Consider the following 16,799-nt stretch of genomic DNA (forward strand, 5'->3'; position numbering starts at 1 on the left):
ACCCATTCCTAGCTCGCCGGAATCTCATGAAGCCCTAAAAGTTAACTCCGAGAGCTCTTCAAGCTCTCTAATTTTTTCCTCTTTTTCCGTAAGGTGATAGAAAGGCAGGGAGAGATTGTTCTTATATATATCGACAAATGTACGTGGTGCCGGCATCTCACCGATCAGATCTGGGATCAGCTGGCTGCGGGTCTGGTGATTTACGGGTCTATCAAACGTGGAAAGGCAGTAATGTAAGTTGTTTGTTTATTTTCCGACTTGCTTTTAATGGGAATCTGCCTGGCGGCTTTCCTTTTATGTGAACGTATAAGCTAACTAGTAATAAATTATAGATGGATTCGCTTTGCCAGTATGAACTCCTTTGATAAGTGATGAATGTCAGGTTCTTAATTGAATTGAATTCTATTGATGGTATGTCCTCATAAATTTGAAGTTGAATTACTGGTTATCATCTAAAGCTTCATTCTTGTTTCTATTATTAAGAACTTTTCTTTTTGAATGTGGTGCTGTTAAAGATACCCTGAAATGGTTTTAGGATTTTTTTTTTTTTTCAAAAATCAGTATAAGCTGCTAGTACCAAGTAATATTCAGTTTGGAGGAGCAGTTCACACTTTTTTGGATAAAACTAGCAAGCAGTTAGATAGGATTGATGGAAACAGCTAAGAACATGTTATCTTCAATCTGCTTTGCTTTTGAAGTTGGGAGCTCGGATTTCAAGATTGATTGAGAAGTGATTTGGTGATTATCCTTTTGTAAATTAGGAATTTTGCTGCCATGAGAGCATCCAGTGGAAGTGAAGTCATTTCTTTGGGATTTGAAATTGGGATGAGATTGACAATATATGATATTGCTTTGCAAAGTGCAATGGATGCTATTTTTAGTATTCTTGTGGTTGTTCTCCAACCATAAATAATGATTGCTCTTTGCTCTTGTTATCTGTTGACTTGGCAGAAATTTGACACATTTTTTTTTTGTTTATGATTTTTTTCTTGAAGATGGGAAATAAAGGGAAGGGGGGGGGTTGTGGGGTGGGTGAGAAGGGAAGGAAATTCCTTTGACTGGTTAATGAGGTTTTAGTTGTTGACCGAGAATTGATTGAATTGCTGAGGTTTACATGATGCGAGAAATTCTTATTAGCTTGACTGTGTTTTGCTTTTCTTAATAATTACGGTAGTATAGTTGTTGACTGATATTACTTTGTATGGCTGGTGCCACATGGCAAACCAACAATATTTTTCATCTCTCTCAAATTGTATAATTCAGCAACTAAGGTGTTTAGTGGAGATTTGAGTTGAAACTTGTTGTATAGGCTCCAAGGTGTGTCATAACTTACATTGTATAATTCAGCAACTGAGGGGTGAAGTTGAGATTTCAGTTGAAACTTGTTGTAGAGGCTCCAAGGCATGTCATAACTTAGGGTGAATCGAAAGATAAGTATATTTTTTTTTGGCAATGTTTTTTTCCAATTAACTTAATGGCTTTATATGTTCTTCTGCAGATATTTTTTCTTCAAGGAAGATTTATATTTGGACCAGATGTAAGATCACTTGCACTGACTATATTCCTGATTGTTGCTCCAGTTGCAGTTTTCTGCGTCTTTGTTGCTAGAAAACTGTCGGATGATTTTTCTGATCACTTGGAAATATCAATAATGGTTGTTGCTGTTGTATTCACTGTATATGTGAGCTTCCTTTCTCTCTCAAGTTCACACCATAATTATGATTCTTTTAGATCTTTAAATCATCATGTGATTTTTCTTATGCATAAAGTTTGTAGCTTTGAGGAATGTGTGATATTCCCCCACATTATCCATTTGTATTTTACCTACCTAGTAATGATTGTGAGGACTAATGACTCTTATTAGCAGATTGTGGCATGTGATCGACAATTTTAATCAGGTCTGTGAGCATGTAAAACTATGAAGAAGCCAGGATTTTCTAATAAGACTCAAAGTAGAGTGTTTCCTTGAAATCTTTTGATTTTTGTGGAAAATTTCTTCATAGTTGCATTTTCTCATACTGTATGTGCAACAGGATTGTATCGCTATTGCCAGAGCATGCACTGTTTTTGAACAAGATGTTACTTACGTGGATTTTTTTTTTTTTTTATCAAATGACAACTGTCCAGATCTTCCCTGATATTGGGATGGAATCCTTATTAGACCCGAACAGGGCAGTTGATACATTTGTGCATCACTGCAGATTGTAGCTAAAGCTGACTGACTGAGCACCAATCACATCTTGAGTCAGTCCAACACATCAAGCCCAAGAGAGATTGGGAAGAAAAAGGTTCTTAGAGGTTAGATGGGATTGGCTAGAAATTTGCATCTCTAGTTGTGTACGTTGGAGAGGAAAATGGAGGTTTTGTGCAGCCTGTTGTTATGATCAGTAGGTGGCCTTAGATGATAAGTGTCTTTGCCGGAGTTACCACAAGTTTTGAACTGACTTTTTTAGAAGATGAGCAATCCTTTTAGGGACAGATATTCATTACTCAACTAAACCTTGCCAACATTCTCTTAGATGTCCTAAGCGTTAAGCCTTATTTTCTAAGGATTTAACCCAAAATCGTTTAGAATGGAGAAAGAGAATCCATATAGCCGATCCTAAATTTTTGAGATGAAGTCTTAGTTGAGTTGAGTTAAGTATAGATTGAGCTGCTTCAGATTGATGTGATAACTATAAATATTGGTAATACCTTTTGGAAGTATTTCTTTATTTAATTATGACATTCATATTATGGCTAAGTATCTAATCTAACCAAAAAAAAGAGAGAGGGAGGGGGGGTGTGGTGGGAGAGAAATAATACTTATGTATTATGTATTTTTCTTTTAAATAGACACAGACTTGTATGTATAAAACTATTTATTGTTACATGTAAAATAGGTTTACTGCTAAACAATTTCAAAAATATCTTTCAGTGTGTTTATTCTTATGTAGGCCAGGCCATTGGTGGAGTTTCAAACAGGCTAGGGTTGCTTTGGATATGGAAATTTAATGTTTATGGTTTGTGTGCCAAAGTAGCATGAGGATGCACACCCCCACCACCCCCCAACCACCACCCCCTTCTTCCGCTCCTCCCTCTCTCTCTTCCCCTCCTCTTCTCTTTACGGTTTATCTGATTCACCTTTCAAATGCCATCAAACCATGTATGCTGCATTTGATATGTGCATAGAAACAGAGCCCAAGCAACGAAAACCCATCTGGGAAAATGCAGCACCTGAAACTTTCTAAACGCATACCTGACCTGACTTGAATGCAACTTTTTTGTGTGTGTATTGTATAGATTGTGGCAAAATTCCTGTGCAGCATAAGATATTGCCAAAAATGCCTGTACCACTGCTGTAGGGCTGTTATTAGCTTAATTTTTTGGATGGTGATTGCTTTGAAGACAGTTATCTTATCCCAGAAGTGAAAGCAAGAAATATGTTCTCAAACCTCTTTGCAGTGTCTCTTATAGGCAAGATAGTGTTGAGTTCCCATAGTATTGAACTCCAACATGTGTGATGTCTCATGTCTCAGGTTTTAGTTCTTCTCCTGCTAACTTCTGGAAGAGATCCTGGCATAATTCCCCGCAATGCACATCCTCCTGAACCAGAAGGCTTTGATGGAACTGCAGATGTTGGTGCTGGCCAAACTCCACAGTTACGTTTGCCACGCATTAAGGAGGTAGAGGTCAATGGAGCAACTGTGAAGATTAAGTACTGTGATACTTGCATGCTTTACAGGCCACCTCGCTGTTCACACTGTTCAATATGCAACAACTGTGTAGAACGATTTGACCATCACTGTCCTTGGGTTGGGCAATGTATTGGGTTGGTAAGTGATCCTTTGTTTAGAATCATGTTTACCATAGCCAAGCTCAATGTTTAGTGAGAAAAAGAAATATTACTGTCTCTGGGTGTGATGATAATTACTTGGACACAAGCTTGATTGATTTCATCTCAAACTCAGATATGACCCACAATTTTTTACCAATGGGTGTTTTTAAAACTTGTTTTACCAAGCATTAATAATTGTTGCAGTTAATCTGATGGCCTTTTTGAATTCGTTTATTGTTAATTTGTGGATAATGTGTCTGAAGGAAAAATTTTGATGCAGAGAAATTATCGATTCTTCTTCATGTTTGTCTTCTCAGCAACCCTTCTTTGTATATATGTTTTTGCATTCTGCTGGGTCTACATTAGGAGGATCATGGTATCAGAGCACACATCAATTTGGAATGCAATGATCAAAACTCCTGCCTCCATTGTTCTAATAGTTTACACTTTCATATCAATGTGGTTTGTTGGTGGCCTTACTGCCTTCCATTTATATCTCATTAGTACTAATCAGGTAAGAAACTCATCTTCTTTATTTAGAAAAATCCATTCACATGTGTCTTAATTCAAGTATTTGTTCTATTCTAAGATGTTAATATAAGTTTATGATTATGTTGCCTTGCTTTTCAGACTACTTACGAGAATTTTAGATACCGATATGATTGGAGAGCAAATCCTTATAATAAAGGCGTGGTAGAGAACTTTAGAGAAATCTTTTGCTCCAGTATTCCTCTGTCCAAGAATGATTTCAGGGTAAAGGTACCAAGGGAACCTGCATTACCAACTCGACCAATTGGTGGAGGTTTCATGAGTCCTGCTATGGGGAAAGCTGTGGATGACATAGAAATGGGAAGGAAAACGGTTTGGGGAGATATGGGTGCTATGGCTGATCATGGTGAAGGGCAACTCACAAACAATGATCGCATGAACATAAAGGATGGTGAATTAAGTGAAGTATCCCCAGAAGTAATGACTGCAGTGAAGGAAGGGAACCGTGGTGGAATACATCCAAGAAGATCTAGCTGGGGAAGAGAAAGCAGAAGCTGGGACATGTCACCTGAAGTTCTTGCTTTGGCGGCCAGAGTAGGCGAACCAAACCGTGTGGGTGTGAGTAGCAGTGGTAGCTTGACAACTGAGAACTGAGTTTCGTAGCCAGAAGCTTGTCTTACAACCAACCCAGGGGATGGGAGAAGATTGGATCTGTTGAGTGCTAGGTGGGACCATTTGAGTTCATGCTTAATCATTCAGCGTTCCAAACTATGTTATGTTCAGTATGGGGTAACCTTTTTGGCAGTGTTTGGAGGCGTTGGTTTGGCCATTTTTCTTGTAGGGGGTTGTGATGGAATGGGGGACTGCTGTACGAGTGAGATTGCTTCTCCTTTTTTCATTTTCTTTTTTTTTTTTTGGTTTGTATGTGGAATTAATTAGCATCTAATTTTATTTTATTCCACTTGTGTAATCAGTCACTATTGTTTTGGCTCTTTCTGTGTGATCCTCTCTCAAGTAGGGGGACGGAAAATTTGACTGCAACGTTGGACGCCGGATGGTGCCACCCTTCTGACTGCGAATTAAGTTGCCTTTGGGTTGGTGGATCCAGGGGATTAGTGAGTGGGTCATATAGACCTAAACCTGGCCATGCCATCATTATTTGCGCAGCAACTCTCTTTGTGGCAGCTTCTCTTCCTTTTGTTCTTTTTATTAGTTTGCCCTTTTAAGTATGTTTTTGATTCTCAGTTTTCCTACCATTGTGCCAATATGGTAAATCCTTTTTGCCGAAGCATTTCAAAGCCTTTTCAGGAGTGTTCTACACGGCGTTCAAGAGATGGATTTAGTGAAACTATCTGACCACGGTGGAACTTTCCCACGTCTTTGTGACTGAATTGCCATTGGGTGTAGACTTCAGAGTCGTCTGTGCTTCCTGGTGCTGGTGGATGGGAGTAGTCCAAAGAGAAGGCTTGTTTTACGGGCCTTTTGTTTTAGGTTCATGCGTGAATGTACTTGGCTTTGTCCTTTGTTAAGGTTTGCGCTGTGATGTATTCTAGAGTTCTTGCATATCGTGGAACTTCAACAATACAAATTGTCTGAACATGATTCTTGCTATTGCCTTTTTATTTTCTTATTTCCTCTAATCTCTTCTAAAGATTTTCAAGTTTTCGTGGTTTAAAAAATTATACAATTTTTTATTATTTAGAAGAAAAAAAAAGGTAAAGTAAGATTTAATATACTCATTATAGCATAAAATCATAGTTTTAAAACCTTGTAATTCTTCTAATTACCCAGGTGTTTAAATCTGGTATGGTTTAAAGGGTTAAGATTTTAAGGTTTAAATGAGTATATTATTAAATAAACATTAATTATATATTATAAAATTAATAAACTCTTAAAAATAATAATAATGCATTGTTATAAACATTTAATTTTATATATTTTATTAATAATTGCTAAAATGGAGTTAGTTATGTTTTAAAATATATTTTGAAAAATAACTTAAAATTTAAGATTTAAATAATAATAGTTTATAATTATTTGTATCAATAAAAAATAAATTTTGACATATAAAAAATTTATAATACAATAAATAAAGAAAATTTATAAAATATAAAAATAATTTAATATAATTTTAATTTATATACAATATAAATGCAGAAGAATGCAGCGGTGCAATTGGTGACAACATGTTAAAGGCTTTAACCGGCATGTGTTTGAACCTACTGAAGTAGCTTTCAATTTTCTTTTTAAAGAAGGCTGATTTGTTTGTTTCAATCGGTCGGGTTCACTGGTTACCCGGCCAAGTCAAATAGTTTAAACCCAATAAGAGAGTTTTAAGCTTGAATTAGATTAGATAGGTCATTGGTTCAGTTTTTAGTTGATATAATCAGTTTGATTCGATTCTAACAACACTGCTGATTATTTTCATAACTTTTCCTAAACACATCGTAAGCATCCCGCAGACTCCACCACAAAGTATGAATTGTCGATATTAAATTGGAGTCCTTTTCTTCAAAAAAAAAAAAAAAAAAAAAAAATATATATATATATATATATATATATATATATATATATATATATATTCGATAAGAAATATTACGCGGTTCATATTTGCACGTTTAGAAGTATTTATTACATTTATGTGGACACCAAAATTTAAGATATTTTCATGAATGAAATTAATAAAAAAAAATAGGGCTGAATTGCTATTAGTTATGATTAAGTATTCGGTTCAAACTAAATCAAATTATCAAAATCAAATTAATTGAATTATCATATTTTAGAAATTGAACAGAATCAAAATGAATAAAAAATCGAATCAAGTGAGTCACTTTATTTCAGTTAGGTTCAGTTTGAATCAATCAGTTTTGAGTTTTGATGAGTTTTTTAATTTAGACTTTATTTTTAAGTTATTTGGCATGATTTTTACCTTGATTTGAACTTAATAACCATTAATAAATGAAATTAAATAATTTATATATATTAAATTACATAAAATTCATAAATTCCCTATAAAAATAAATCAATTTAAAAATTAATAAACTAATTCGATTAGGTTTGATTCAACAGATTTTTTTTCTCTAAAACCGAACCGAACTGAAATAATTGAAAATTTTTTAATGCAAAACCGAGCCGAACTGAATTAAATTATCTTCAAAATCAAACTGAATTACTGAATTAAGGAGATTCGTTTAGTTTTTTCAGTTTAAACTAAATAGTGCTCACCCTACTATTAGCTAACCAACTGTTTGTCCACTAGGTTTTGAAAAATAGCATATATTTTTAATATTTATTATATTAATAAAAAATAAAAATATTTTAAAATTTTAATTTTTATGAAATATATTTATCTTATATTATAAATTTATATAAAACAATAACTGTTTTTGTGAAAAAAAAAATATTTTATAAAAAATATATTAAATTAATAAAAAATTTTCATTACTTATTTTATAAAAAATATATTAAATTAATAAAAAAATTTATACTTTATACAAATTTTAAAATAGAATATTTTTTAAAATAATATAATAAAATGTTATTTTTAATTAATAATAATATTATATATTTTTATTATTATTAAAATTAAATAATTCAATTCATTATTAGTAATTTAATATTTTTTATTATATTAATAATAAAAAATTATATTTATATATTTTTTAAATAATATTATTTTCTTATTAATTTGATATACTTTATATAATCTAGATACATAAATTATAAGATAAAATATAAAAATTTCATGAAATTTAAATTATTTTTTAAAATAAAAAAATTTTATTACATTTTAATTAGAGTAATAATAGAAACTGCCATTAATATATATATATATATATATATATATATATATATATATATATATATATATTAAATGAATATTTTAATTAATTATATTTTAAATTAATTAAAAATTTATTATTATAATAGATAAATTTTTTTTAAATTAAATAAAATAATATAAAAATTTTAATTAAAAAATAATTTAATGATAATAATTTATTTTATTTAAAATATAATAAAAAATTAAATTATAAATAAAAATTATAAATTATTCATATAGAGTATGAATATTATATTAATTTATTAAATAAATCTAAAATAATTTAAAAATAAATTAAGCTCCGCTAAAATAAATCGTGAGTTGTTTAATTCATTTATAGTCCTAAATAAGCAATGGAAATAGATAGGAGTGTGGAAGTTAACTAGGCAGAAATCCACTGAACTCAGCCACGTGCCAAAAGGGGACTGGATTTTCTGAGATAAGTTTGCTAAAAGCAAGGAGAGACTTCTGATTTTTAGTCAGATTCATATGAGCGCAACCACATGGGATTCCGTGGAAAAAAAAATATAATAACTGAAAGTCAAAGGTAGGGACTAGAGAAGCAACTGTCTGGTCAACAAGAAAAAAGACTGGACAAATGCTTTCTATTGCTCAACAAACCTCAAACCTTTCATTGCTACAACCAGAAACCCAGGGGCTGTTTTGTAATTTTATCCATGTCTCACATTAACACCTTTTTACAAAAAAGTGCAGCATTTTTTTAATTCAAGATTCAAGAACTGTTATTTTTCTGATGAGTAAATTACTAAATACTGGAGAGAGAGAGAGAGAGAGAGAGAGAGAGAGAGAGAGGTTGCCATTAAAATCTAGACCAATCTATAGCTTAGCTTAGAGTTCCATTGACTTCCTTCTTTTAATAATAATATAATTTTTTTTCACTGCACTGCACTCATCACATTTCTTCTCCCTTTCTTCTATACATAAGTCAGATTCCTTTGTATTGAGAAAAGGAAACTCCCAAGCCAATGTAGAAGGAAGAATTCTGGTGAAGCAGGTGAGTTTCTTGATCTTTATCTTGATTTATAAACTCTTATTTTGGTTGTATCCTCTTACTTTGCATACAGGTATCCAAGTCATTTTTGTACTTTTTAGATGTTATTTTTCCCTCTATATTGTCTCTATTCTGTTTGTTGCCACCCACCTTTTTGTTTGACAGGAATACATTTGGATTTGATTGGTGAGGATTGGGTGTTTTTTTTTTTAATGGCAGATATGTTTAAGAACCAGCTTCAAGAACTTGCGCAAAGAAGCTGTTTCAACCTCCCTTCTTATACTTGCATTAGAGAAGGACCTGATCATGCACCAAGATTCAAAGCTTCTGTGAACTTCAATGGTGAGATCTTTGAAAGCCCAAGTTACTGCACCACATTGAGACAGGCAGAGCATGCAGCTGCTGAAGTAGCCTTCAATGTTCTTTCTTCCAGGGGTCCTTCAAGGTCTTTAACTGCAAGGGTTCTTGTAAGTTTCTTTGGCTGAATTTTGATATGTTTTAGATATTTTTCCTCTCTAATTGAAGTGATTAAAGCATACCCATTTGTCTTCAATGTGATGACTATAGTTTGTTCTCTCTTTATGGAAATCTAATCAAGGATGAGACTGGAATTTACAAAAACCTTCTTCAAGAAACTGCACATAGAGCTGGGCTTAACCTCCCTGTATATACTACTGTAAGGTCAGGTCCTGGTCATGTCCCAACTTTTACTTGTACTGTGGAGCTTGCTGGCATGAAATTCACAGGAGAGTCAGCAAAAACAAAGAAACAAGCAGAGAAGAATGCTGCAATAGCAGCTTGGTCTACTTTGAAAAGAAGTAAAATTTTCTTTCCCATTTTTGGACTTCCGATCATATTCAAGTACTTGGTATATTCTGCATGATTAATGTACATTTTTGTGCAGTGCCTAACCTGGAATTCTTGGCAAACAAAGAATTAGAGAGTCGTGAGGAACAAGATCAAGCAGTTCTGGCAAGGGTCCTCTCAAACTTTAGATCCAAAGATGAATACAAACAAAGGAAGAGGGATCATGGCCAAGCAAGAAGAAGAATGGTGAGGGGTTGCAGAGACATTAATAACTCTGCATCATCTTCCTCCTCCACCACCAATAACTCTCTGCAGCTTCAACATTGGAAGCTCTTGGATCTGTTATTGGATTCTGCATTAGACAGTTCAATAGAAAAGCAAAGATCCTTTGTGTCTCTCCTTCCTCCACCCCCACCTAGAACAACTTCAAAGATTTTGCCACCAACCTCACCCGGAGATGATCCAGCTCTCTACCAATCAATCAGAGGCATCCATCAAACACAAGTTAAGGGCAAACAAGAAGTGAAAATGCAAGAGATTCCAGTTCCAGTGGAAGAGCATCAAAAGGATGAGGAAGAATGGCTGGGTGCTATCAAAAAACCCATTGAAAAGGACAGTACAGGTTTTATGTACAGGCCATTTCCACGGTCCAATCCTGGTAAACTTGGCGCAACCCAGCAGGAATCAAGCCACATTAGTACTAAAAGAATGTTTGGGTCTCCAATTGCATCAACATCCTCAAGAATCCACATAGCTAATCCTCTCTACACAGGAGTGTCTCACGCTCACAGGATTGCCCCGGCAGTTCATATTAGGTCAGTGATTCCAGTTTGTGCAGCACCACCACCAGTAGTCAGACCTCAGTCAGCATCAGTTTTTAGTACTGGTTCATCACCATCTACTAGTTCAAAGTCCAAGCAGACAGGAGGAGCACCAGCAGCAGAGCTAGCAGTGGTCAACAAGACACAGTCACAACCAACTCAACTCAGTTCTGCGTTTAACAAGAAGCTACAGTTATGAAAGAAAAAGAAAATTGAGACAAATCTTATTATTTCTAGCCAGTTTTCACTTGATGGGTTCTCACCTAATTAGTGCTTTTCATTTTTGGCCTCTCAAGAAAAAAATCATGGTTTTGTCTCATGGCTTTCTGGTTAAATTTTTTTGCACTACAACATCCTTGCATTAGATGTTATAAATTTTACACCTTCCACCTTCACCTCTGCATTTACTGCACCACACACACACACACACACACACACACACATACACACACAGAGAGAGAGAGAGAGAGAGAGAGAGAGGGAGCATTAAATGGGATCTGGGAGAGTGGGTTGCAGGAGATAAGGAGAGAGATAGAGGGAGAGGCAGATTGGGGTAGCAATGAAGGCAGTCTGAGAGAAAAGGAACAGACAATCGCAGCGATAAAAGCAAGCAATTAATTTACCCTCTAGTATCAGACCAAAATTTATTAGTCTCATCTTTCTCCATTAATGCCCTCTTCTTTTCTTTTCTCTTCTCATTTTTTTACTATTATATTTCTGGAGTTCTGTCCCTCTTTTAATTTCTTGACTGTGAAACCATGTTCATTGGTAACAGAGAAATGCAATGCTAGCTTTTTATTTTTTCAAATATTTTGAACCAAAAGGAGCTGTTAAGCTTGGGGTTACGTTTGCATATTCCATGCAACAAAAGAAGGGTAAATAAAAATTGGCAACAAAACCTTTCTAAGCTGTGTGGGATACTTGTGAAAGGGACTGAAGCTCATGGGCATGGGGCCAATGGAATTGCTGGGGTTAAAGAATTAGGAACAAGAAGTTAAAGAACACACAATGTAAGGTGGAGGTGGAGCCGTACCAGATCAGAATCATTTAATCAGGCGATGGAAATTAGCCATTTAGCTACGTCAGTGCAGGTGCAGCACATGCGATTTGATTTTTTATGGTTTTTGAGTTTCCTACAAGCAAAACCTTCTTCTATGGCTAAAAGCCTTAACTATTGTCTTATCCTTTCATTTTCTGGGAAATTTAACATCTGCAGATTAAAAAGATAAATGATAATTGTATTATGTTTGAAACAGGCATCAAATTCTGCTTTAAAATTATCAATTTCAATGAAAAAAAAAATTATAAGATCAATCAAGTTAACAACTTGGGCAGGTGAGCCCACAAGCAAATATGTGTTTGTCCTGGAAGTGAGCCCACATTGAAGCTTTTTAACTTTTAATTAAACTGATCTTGAATTGATGGAAATGACATCAAAATATTGTGGATCATCTGTTGTGGATTTACTGAAAAATGAATCAAATCCAGCGAGGAAGTTTTGGATAGAAAGAATTGATCATTGTTGTTTGTTTAAGGATTTGACGCCAGAAGTGGGCTAAATCACCGTGTGAAATTTGCGGGTTCTTTTTCGCGCAACATAATTCGACTACGGAAAATTCTAATAGCAATGAGAGTGGTTGTTATGATCGTAGCAAAAGAACAAATTAACCTTATAATTTTTTAATAATTAAAATATTCTTTAATCTCGATTTTCTCTAATTTGGTCAATTAGATAAATTGCATCAAATTTCAAGAATTTGATTTCAATTAATTGTCAAAATTAAAAGACATTAAAGAAAAAGTTGAATTATAGTTTAGATTTTTGGTGTCATTAAGCCCAATAAATAAGGGTTAATTATTGTACTTGTTCAATTTAAAATAATATACATATATATATATATTTAAACTGTAACACCCCTGATTTTTTATATATTATTATGGGCTTCGTGTAGGTATCCTCGATTCGCGAAATTGAAATTGGCCAAGATGCAAATTTCGGCAGACAGACCGTTCTGGAAAAGTCTCGAATTGGACCGAGGTTTTGGCTAGCCCCATTATCGACGTCAGCGTTCAAGTCGGAATCGCAAAGGTAAACCCGAACCTTGTTTTTTTCGTAATTTTCTAGTGCTTAAATAGGATTAAAAATCCATAAAATATTCGGTAGCTTAGAAAATTACAATTCTTTTGCAATAGCTTAGTAATATTGCTAAGGACCGCGAGGCAAAGTTTTATAATTTTTAGAGCTTGTTTGGGCAGTTTTTGCAAAAATGATCAATAATAAGGACTAAATTGAAATTTTGCGTATTGTGATGGATGATTGATTTGATGGGCCCAGGAGGGGCTGTGTGATATGATTGAACTGTTGATATATGGATTGTGAATATAGAAGTGCATTTTTTTGCCCTTTTGAAGGTTGGGTAGGTCCTAGGTATAGGGAGACTGCCGATTTTCGCACGACTTAGGACGTGCTTGATCTTTTCTTTGTTTGTATTGAGTCAAATTTATTAAATAGATGTAATGTAATTGTCGTGAGCCGATGCCTTCTTCCTTCCACCGCCACAAGAATTTGTCATCAAGTTTGTGAGTAAAATATTAATTTTAATTGTAATTTCGATATTATTATATGTTCAGCATGCCCATGCATCACTTATATGCATATATTTATGTAGTTAAACTCTAGGCACGAATTATGTTGCATTCATAACTGTTAATGTGCCATGAGTGTTGTTGTGGTAATTTGGAGCAGTGCGTGCGTTGGCGTGCGTGTGATGTGGTGTGGACTATGGATAGGACGGGGTAGTCACGGCTTGAGTTCTTCAGGACCCGTTCCTTCGAGGGGTAGTCGGGCTTGAGTTCTTCAGGGACCCTCGATTTGGTTTATTAGCGAAAGTCCGCTTGAGTTCTTCGCCGCACCAGTTGGATTTAAGAAAGTCAGATAGGGATCACTCCCAATATATGATGATTGATGTTACAGGGTTCGTGAGTGCTCTTAATTACCTTTTTTATTCTATGATGTGAATATGATGTTGATTTTTCATTTCACTCTTCATGGTTTTTTATTTACAGATAGTTATAGATATTATGGTTAAAATTGATATTTTACTCTCTGAGTCGAACCCTCACTCTGTTCAAAAATTTTTACAGCCACAGGAGGATATTTTGTTCAGGTTAACTCGCTTTTCTACTTAGCAGTTGTTTATCAAGATTTGTGTAATTTTATTTACTCCTAGAATTTCCGCATGTGTTAGCAGTGATTATTTGAATTTGGTCCGTAATATTATTATCATGTTGGACTGTAAACTTAATACTCTATGTCCGCTTGATGGATTGGATGAGGAGCCGAGCTCCCATTTCTTTATGATGCTATGAGTATGTGGAGGGTGAGCCGAGCTCCCAATTGACTATATATTGTGTTTACAGTCGGGTGAGTCGAAAACTCCCCGCTGGAAAGTCCATTTTATGGCGGACTCATCCGCTTGTTTTCTTGAAATTGGGCCCAAATGGGCCTTAGAGTTGGGTTAATGAACAGTTAGGCTTACTACGGGCCTCGGGGCTTTAAGTCGCCTGTGTCCTAGTGCCGGTCCGCCCATAGGTTGGGTCGTGACAAATGTGGTATCGAGCTTAGGCTTGATTCATAGGGAAAAATTATCTAAGTGTTGGGAAGAGTCTACTAGAGTCACATGCGAGTATAGGATTACATTTTCGTCTTTTCCTGTAATTCTTTGTTTCTAGATTCTACGTTATACCTCGGAAATATAATATTACCTCGCTTAGTGTCTTGATTTTCGTGGAGTACACGTAAATGTGAAATAGAGTTAGTAGACATGTGAGGTCCATCATGAGGATACGACTCAAGAAATGCTATGTTTACATCAGATGGGTTTAAATGGTGTGCCCATTTCGTAAGGCACGAGTACATAAACGTGAGTCTTGAAAGTACAGTTGCCCTAGATAAGGATGAGGATACCACTGCAGGCAGTCATCAGTGGATGACCCCGTCAGAATAAGTTTATGATAATAGAAGATTCGAGAGAGATAAGAAATTAGGAGGCCTAGTCGGTCCGGACGTATCGTAGTAACTATACAATGTTCTCGATGTCTGCTCTGTAAGCTGCAGATTCTGATCGACATGAGATTATTGTATAGAGTCGCGCGGCATCCCCGTGGTGCTCCATAATGAGGGTGTTTGCGGATGGCTTCGCTTTGGTACAATTATGCCGCAAGCAGTTCTATATCCGCAGAGGAGTTGGGAACTCTGGTTAAGAGTCTAGAGCTAGAATATCGAAAGGTCATAGTTGGGTGGTAACTAGAGTTAGTGACTCGATTACCTTAGCATGAGCTAGAGTTCTGAAGAGTTGCCATCGGACTGCAGGTTTCGGACTAGTTGCAAAGGAAAGGTGACACCTATAGAGTGAGACCATCTAGTCTTCGGTATGGAATTTTGGATGGTTTTTGCAGAATGATAGACGTTTTGCTTAGAACTTAGTGAGAATAGAATACCTTGTGTGTATTAGCAAAGTGTAAAGTACAAACCTACTACCTAGAGAAGGTCGAAACTATGAATTGATGATTCACGAGATATGATATGATAGGAGAGTCATTAATTTGACATGGTTTGGGCAAGGTGGTAAATGTAGTACCTTTGATGCAAAGAAGTTAGGGTGTAGTCCTATCTTTTGAAGGGATCGAAAGTTATTACTAATAATGGTGACCAACCAAATAGTGCCCAGATGGGACTGTAGAGTGTGGTAGAGAGTAGTTGGCTGGGGTATCCTGCAAATGATACAAGTTCCATTATAGGAATCATATATAATCAGATCATGATGGATGTAAATCCTTTGAATTGGATGACGGGTTTGGGTACCCGGAATCTTAAGTTTTGGCTAGTTGAGTAAACATGGAAAATAATAATAATAATAACAAATAAATAAAATTACTGCAGAATCAGTTCTCGAGGTAGTAAGGGTATTATGTAAGCTAAAGGATAAGAATAGAAATCATACGATAAAGGTATGACTGCAATTTCCTGAGTTCCTTTCTGACTTCATATTGTTCAAACAGTAGTAAAATCTAGTTATAATAGTGTTAAGAGTAATAAATTAGCGAAGATAAATCACAGAAAGCCAGTAGATAGAGAAAGTGTAGAATGAAAATTGGGATAATTGATTACAGATGCAATATAATCTAAGTGCCAGTGGGAGTACTAGCTAGAGTGGTCAAAGGACCAAATCTGAGTAGCACAGACATATGATAACGCGATAGAGACTCTGAAAGATATAGTTAGCAAGTACAGCTGTTATGTTAGGAAGAAGAATGGAACCAGGGATAGAATAGTCAAGTTCTATTTTGGGTAATACAAAGGAAATAAATGAAAGGACAACCTAAAGAGCGCATAATAAAAGGAACAAAGTTAAGATATAGGATAGGCTAAGTGTTATTCTTGGCAAGGAGAATGACAAGGATGGAAAACCCAAAATGGGACCACATTAATGAGAAAAGTGATGGAGGTATGGAATACAATAATAATGAGTAAATGTTAGAAGGTGTGCGATGGTATTGCGGACTACCTAAATAGGTAGAGAAAGAGAAGTTAGTAAGCAGTAAGTTGAATAAAAGTCAGTCTAAGGGATCAAATAGGTATGATGAGAGGAAAAGAATGATAGATAATGACACATAGGTTTTAGGTTAGACTTTTGAGATAGTGAGAAGGTAGTTAGAGGTTCGTTATGAATGTCGTGCAAACCTTTTAGTGTGATCAACATAATCACTTTGCAAAGTGAAGCAATAACGACAGAGCAACAAAGAGGGGTAGAATAAAAAGTGACAAGTATGGATGGTAATAAATCACTAGAAAGTTTAAGGATCAAATTAATGACCATAGATAAGGGTGAAATTAGTGTTGAAAGAATCTATTAGCGAGAGAAATCTTTCAGGATTCAACAAGGGTTAAGGGCACAATATAAACGATGATGGATATGAATCATAGGTCGAGTATAAGTAAAGTTAATAAATTATAAAATATTATGTCAG

The 16,799-nt window shown here is 35.0% G+C and overlaps 2 protein-coding genes across 5 annotated transcripts; both read left to right on the forward strand.

The window, feature by feature from the left end:
- LOC110636439 (probable protein S-acyltransferase 7) lies at positions 1–5,917 on the forward strand. 3 transcript variants are annotated; one of them, XR_009146835.1, is made up of 6 exons: positions 1–233; positions 1,499–1,681; positions 3,519–3,815; positions 4,098–4,331; positions 4,448–5,532; positions 5,615–5,917. XR_009146835.1 is itself a non-coding variant. In XM_058142185.1 (5 exons), exons 1-5 carry the CDS (start codon positions 138–140, stop codon positions 4,958–4,960), a joined length of 1,323 nt encoding a protein of 440 aa, XP_057998168.1. In that variant the 5' UTR covers positions 1–137; the 3' UTR covers positions 4,961–5,917. The 3 variants fall into 3 exon arrangements, 1 of the variants encoding a protein (XP_057998168.1); XR_009146834.1 differs by having other exon boundaries at positions 4,448–5,180; positions 5,281–5,917; XM_058142185.1 differs by having other exon boundaries at positions 4,448–5,917.
- Positions 5,918–8,934: 3,017 nt separating this feature from the next.
- Positions 8,935–11,088, forward strand: LOC110636443 (double-stranded RNA-binding protein 3). Of its 2 annotated transcripts, XM_058142184.1 has the most exons (4): positions 8,936–9,144; positions 9,361–9,608; positions 9,740–9,959; positions 10,046–11,088. In XM_058142184.1, the coding sequence occupies exons 2-4, from the start codon at positions 9,363–9,365 to the stop codon at positions 10,966–10,968; spliced, it is 1,389 nt and encodes a 462-aa protein (XP_057998167.1). In that variant the 5' UTR covers positions 8,936–9,144; positions 9,361–9,362; the 3' UTR covers positions 10,969–11,088. The 2 variants fall into 2 exon arrangements, with proteins under 2 accessions (XP_057998166.1, XP_057998167.1); XM_058142183.1 differs by having other exon boundaries at positions 8,935–9,608.
- Positions 11,089–16,799: the final 5,711 nt, after the last annotated feature.

The sequence above is a fragment of the Hevea brasiliensis genome, unplaced genomic scaffold (genome assembly GCF_030052815.1).
Source record: "Hevea brasiliensis isolate MT/VB/25A 57/8 unplaced genomic scaffold, ASM3005281v1 Scaf366, whole genome shotgun sequence".
In the NCBI taxonomy this organism is placed as follows: Eukaryota; Viridiplantae; Streptophyta; class Magnoliopsida; order Malpighiales; family Euphorbiaceae; genus Hevea; species Hevea brasiliensis.

Coding starts and splice junctions, on each gene's coding strand:
- LOC110636439 (XM_058142185.1), top strand. CDS start 138: ATGTACGTGGTGCCGGCATCTCACCGATCAGATCTGGGATCAGCTGGC. Junction 1,682..3,518: donor CTGTTGTATTCACTGTATAT/GTGAGCTTCCTT, acceptor CTCATGTCTCAG/GTTTTAGTTCTTCTCCTGCT. Junction 3,816..4,097: donor TTGGGCAATGTATTGGGTTG/GTAAGTGATCCT, acceptor ATTTTGATGCAG/AGAAATTATCGATTCTTCTT.
- LOC110636443 (XM_058142183.1), top strand. CDS start 9,243: ATGTTATTTTTCCCTCTATATTGTCTCTATTCTGTTTGTTGCCACCCA. Junction 9,609..9,739: donor CTTTAACTGCAAGGGTTCTT/GTAAGTTTCTTT, acceptor AATCTAATCAAG/GATGAGACTGGAATTTACAA. Junction 9,960..10,045: donor TTGGTCTACTTTGAAAAGAA/GTAAAATTTTCT, acceptor ATTTTTGTGCAG/TGCCTAACCTGGAATTCTTG.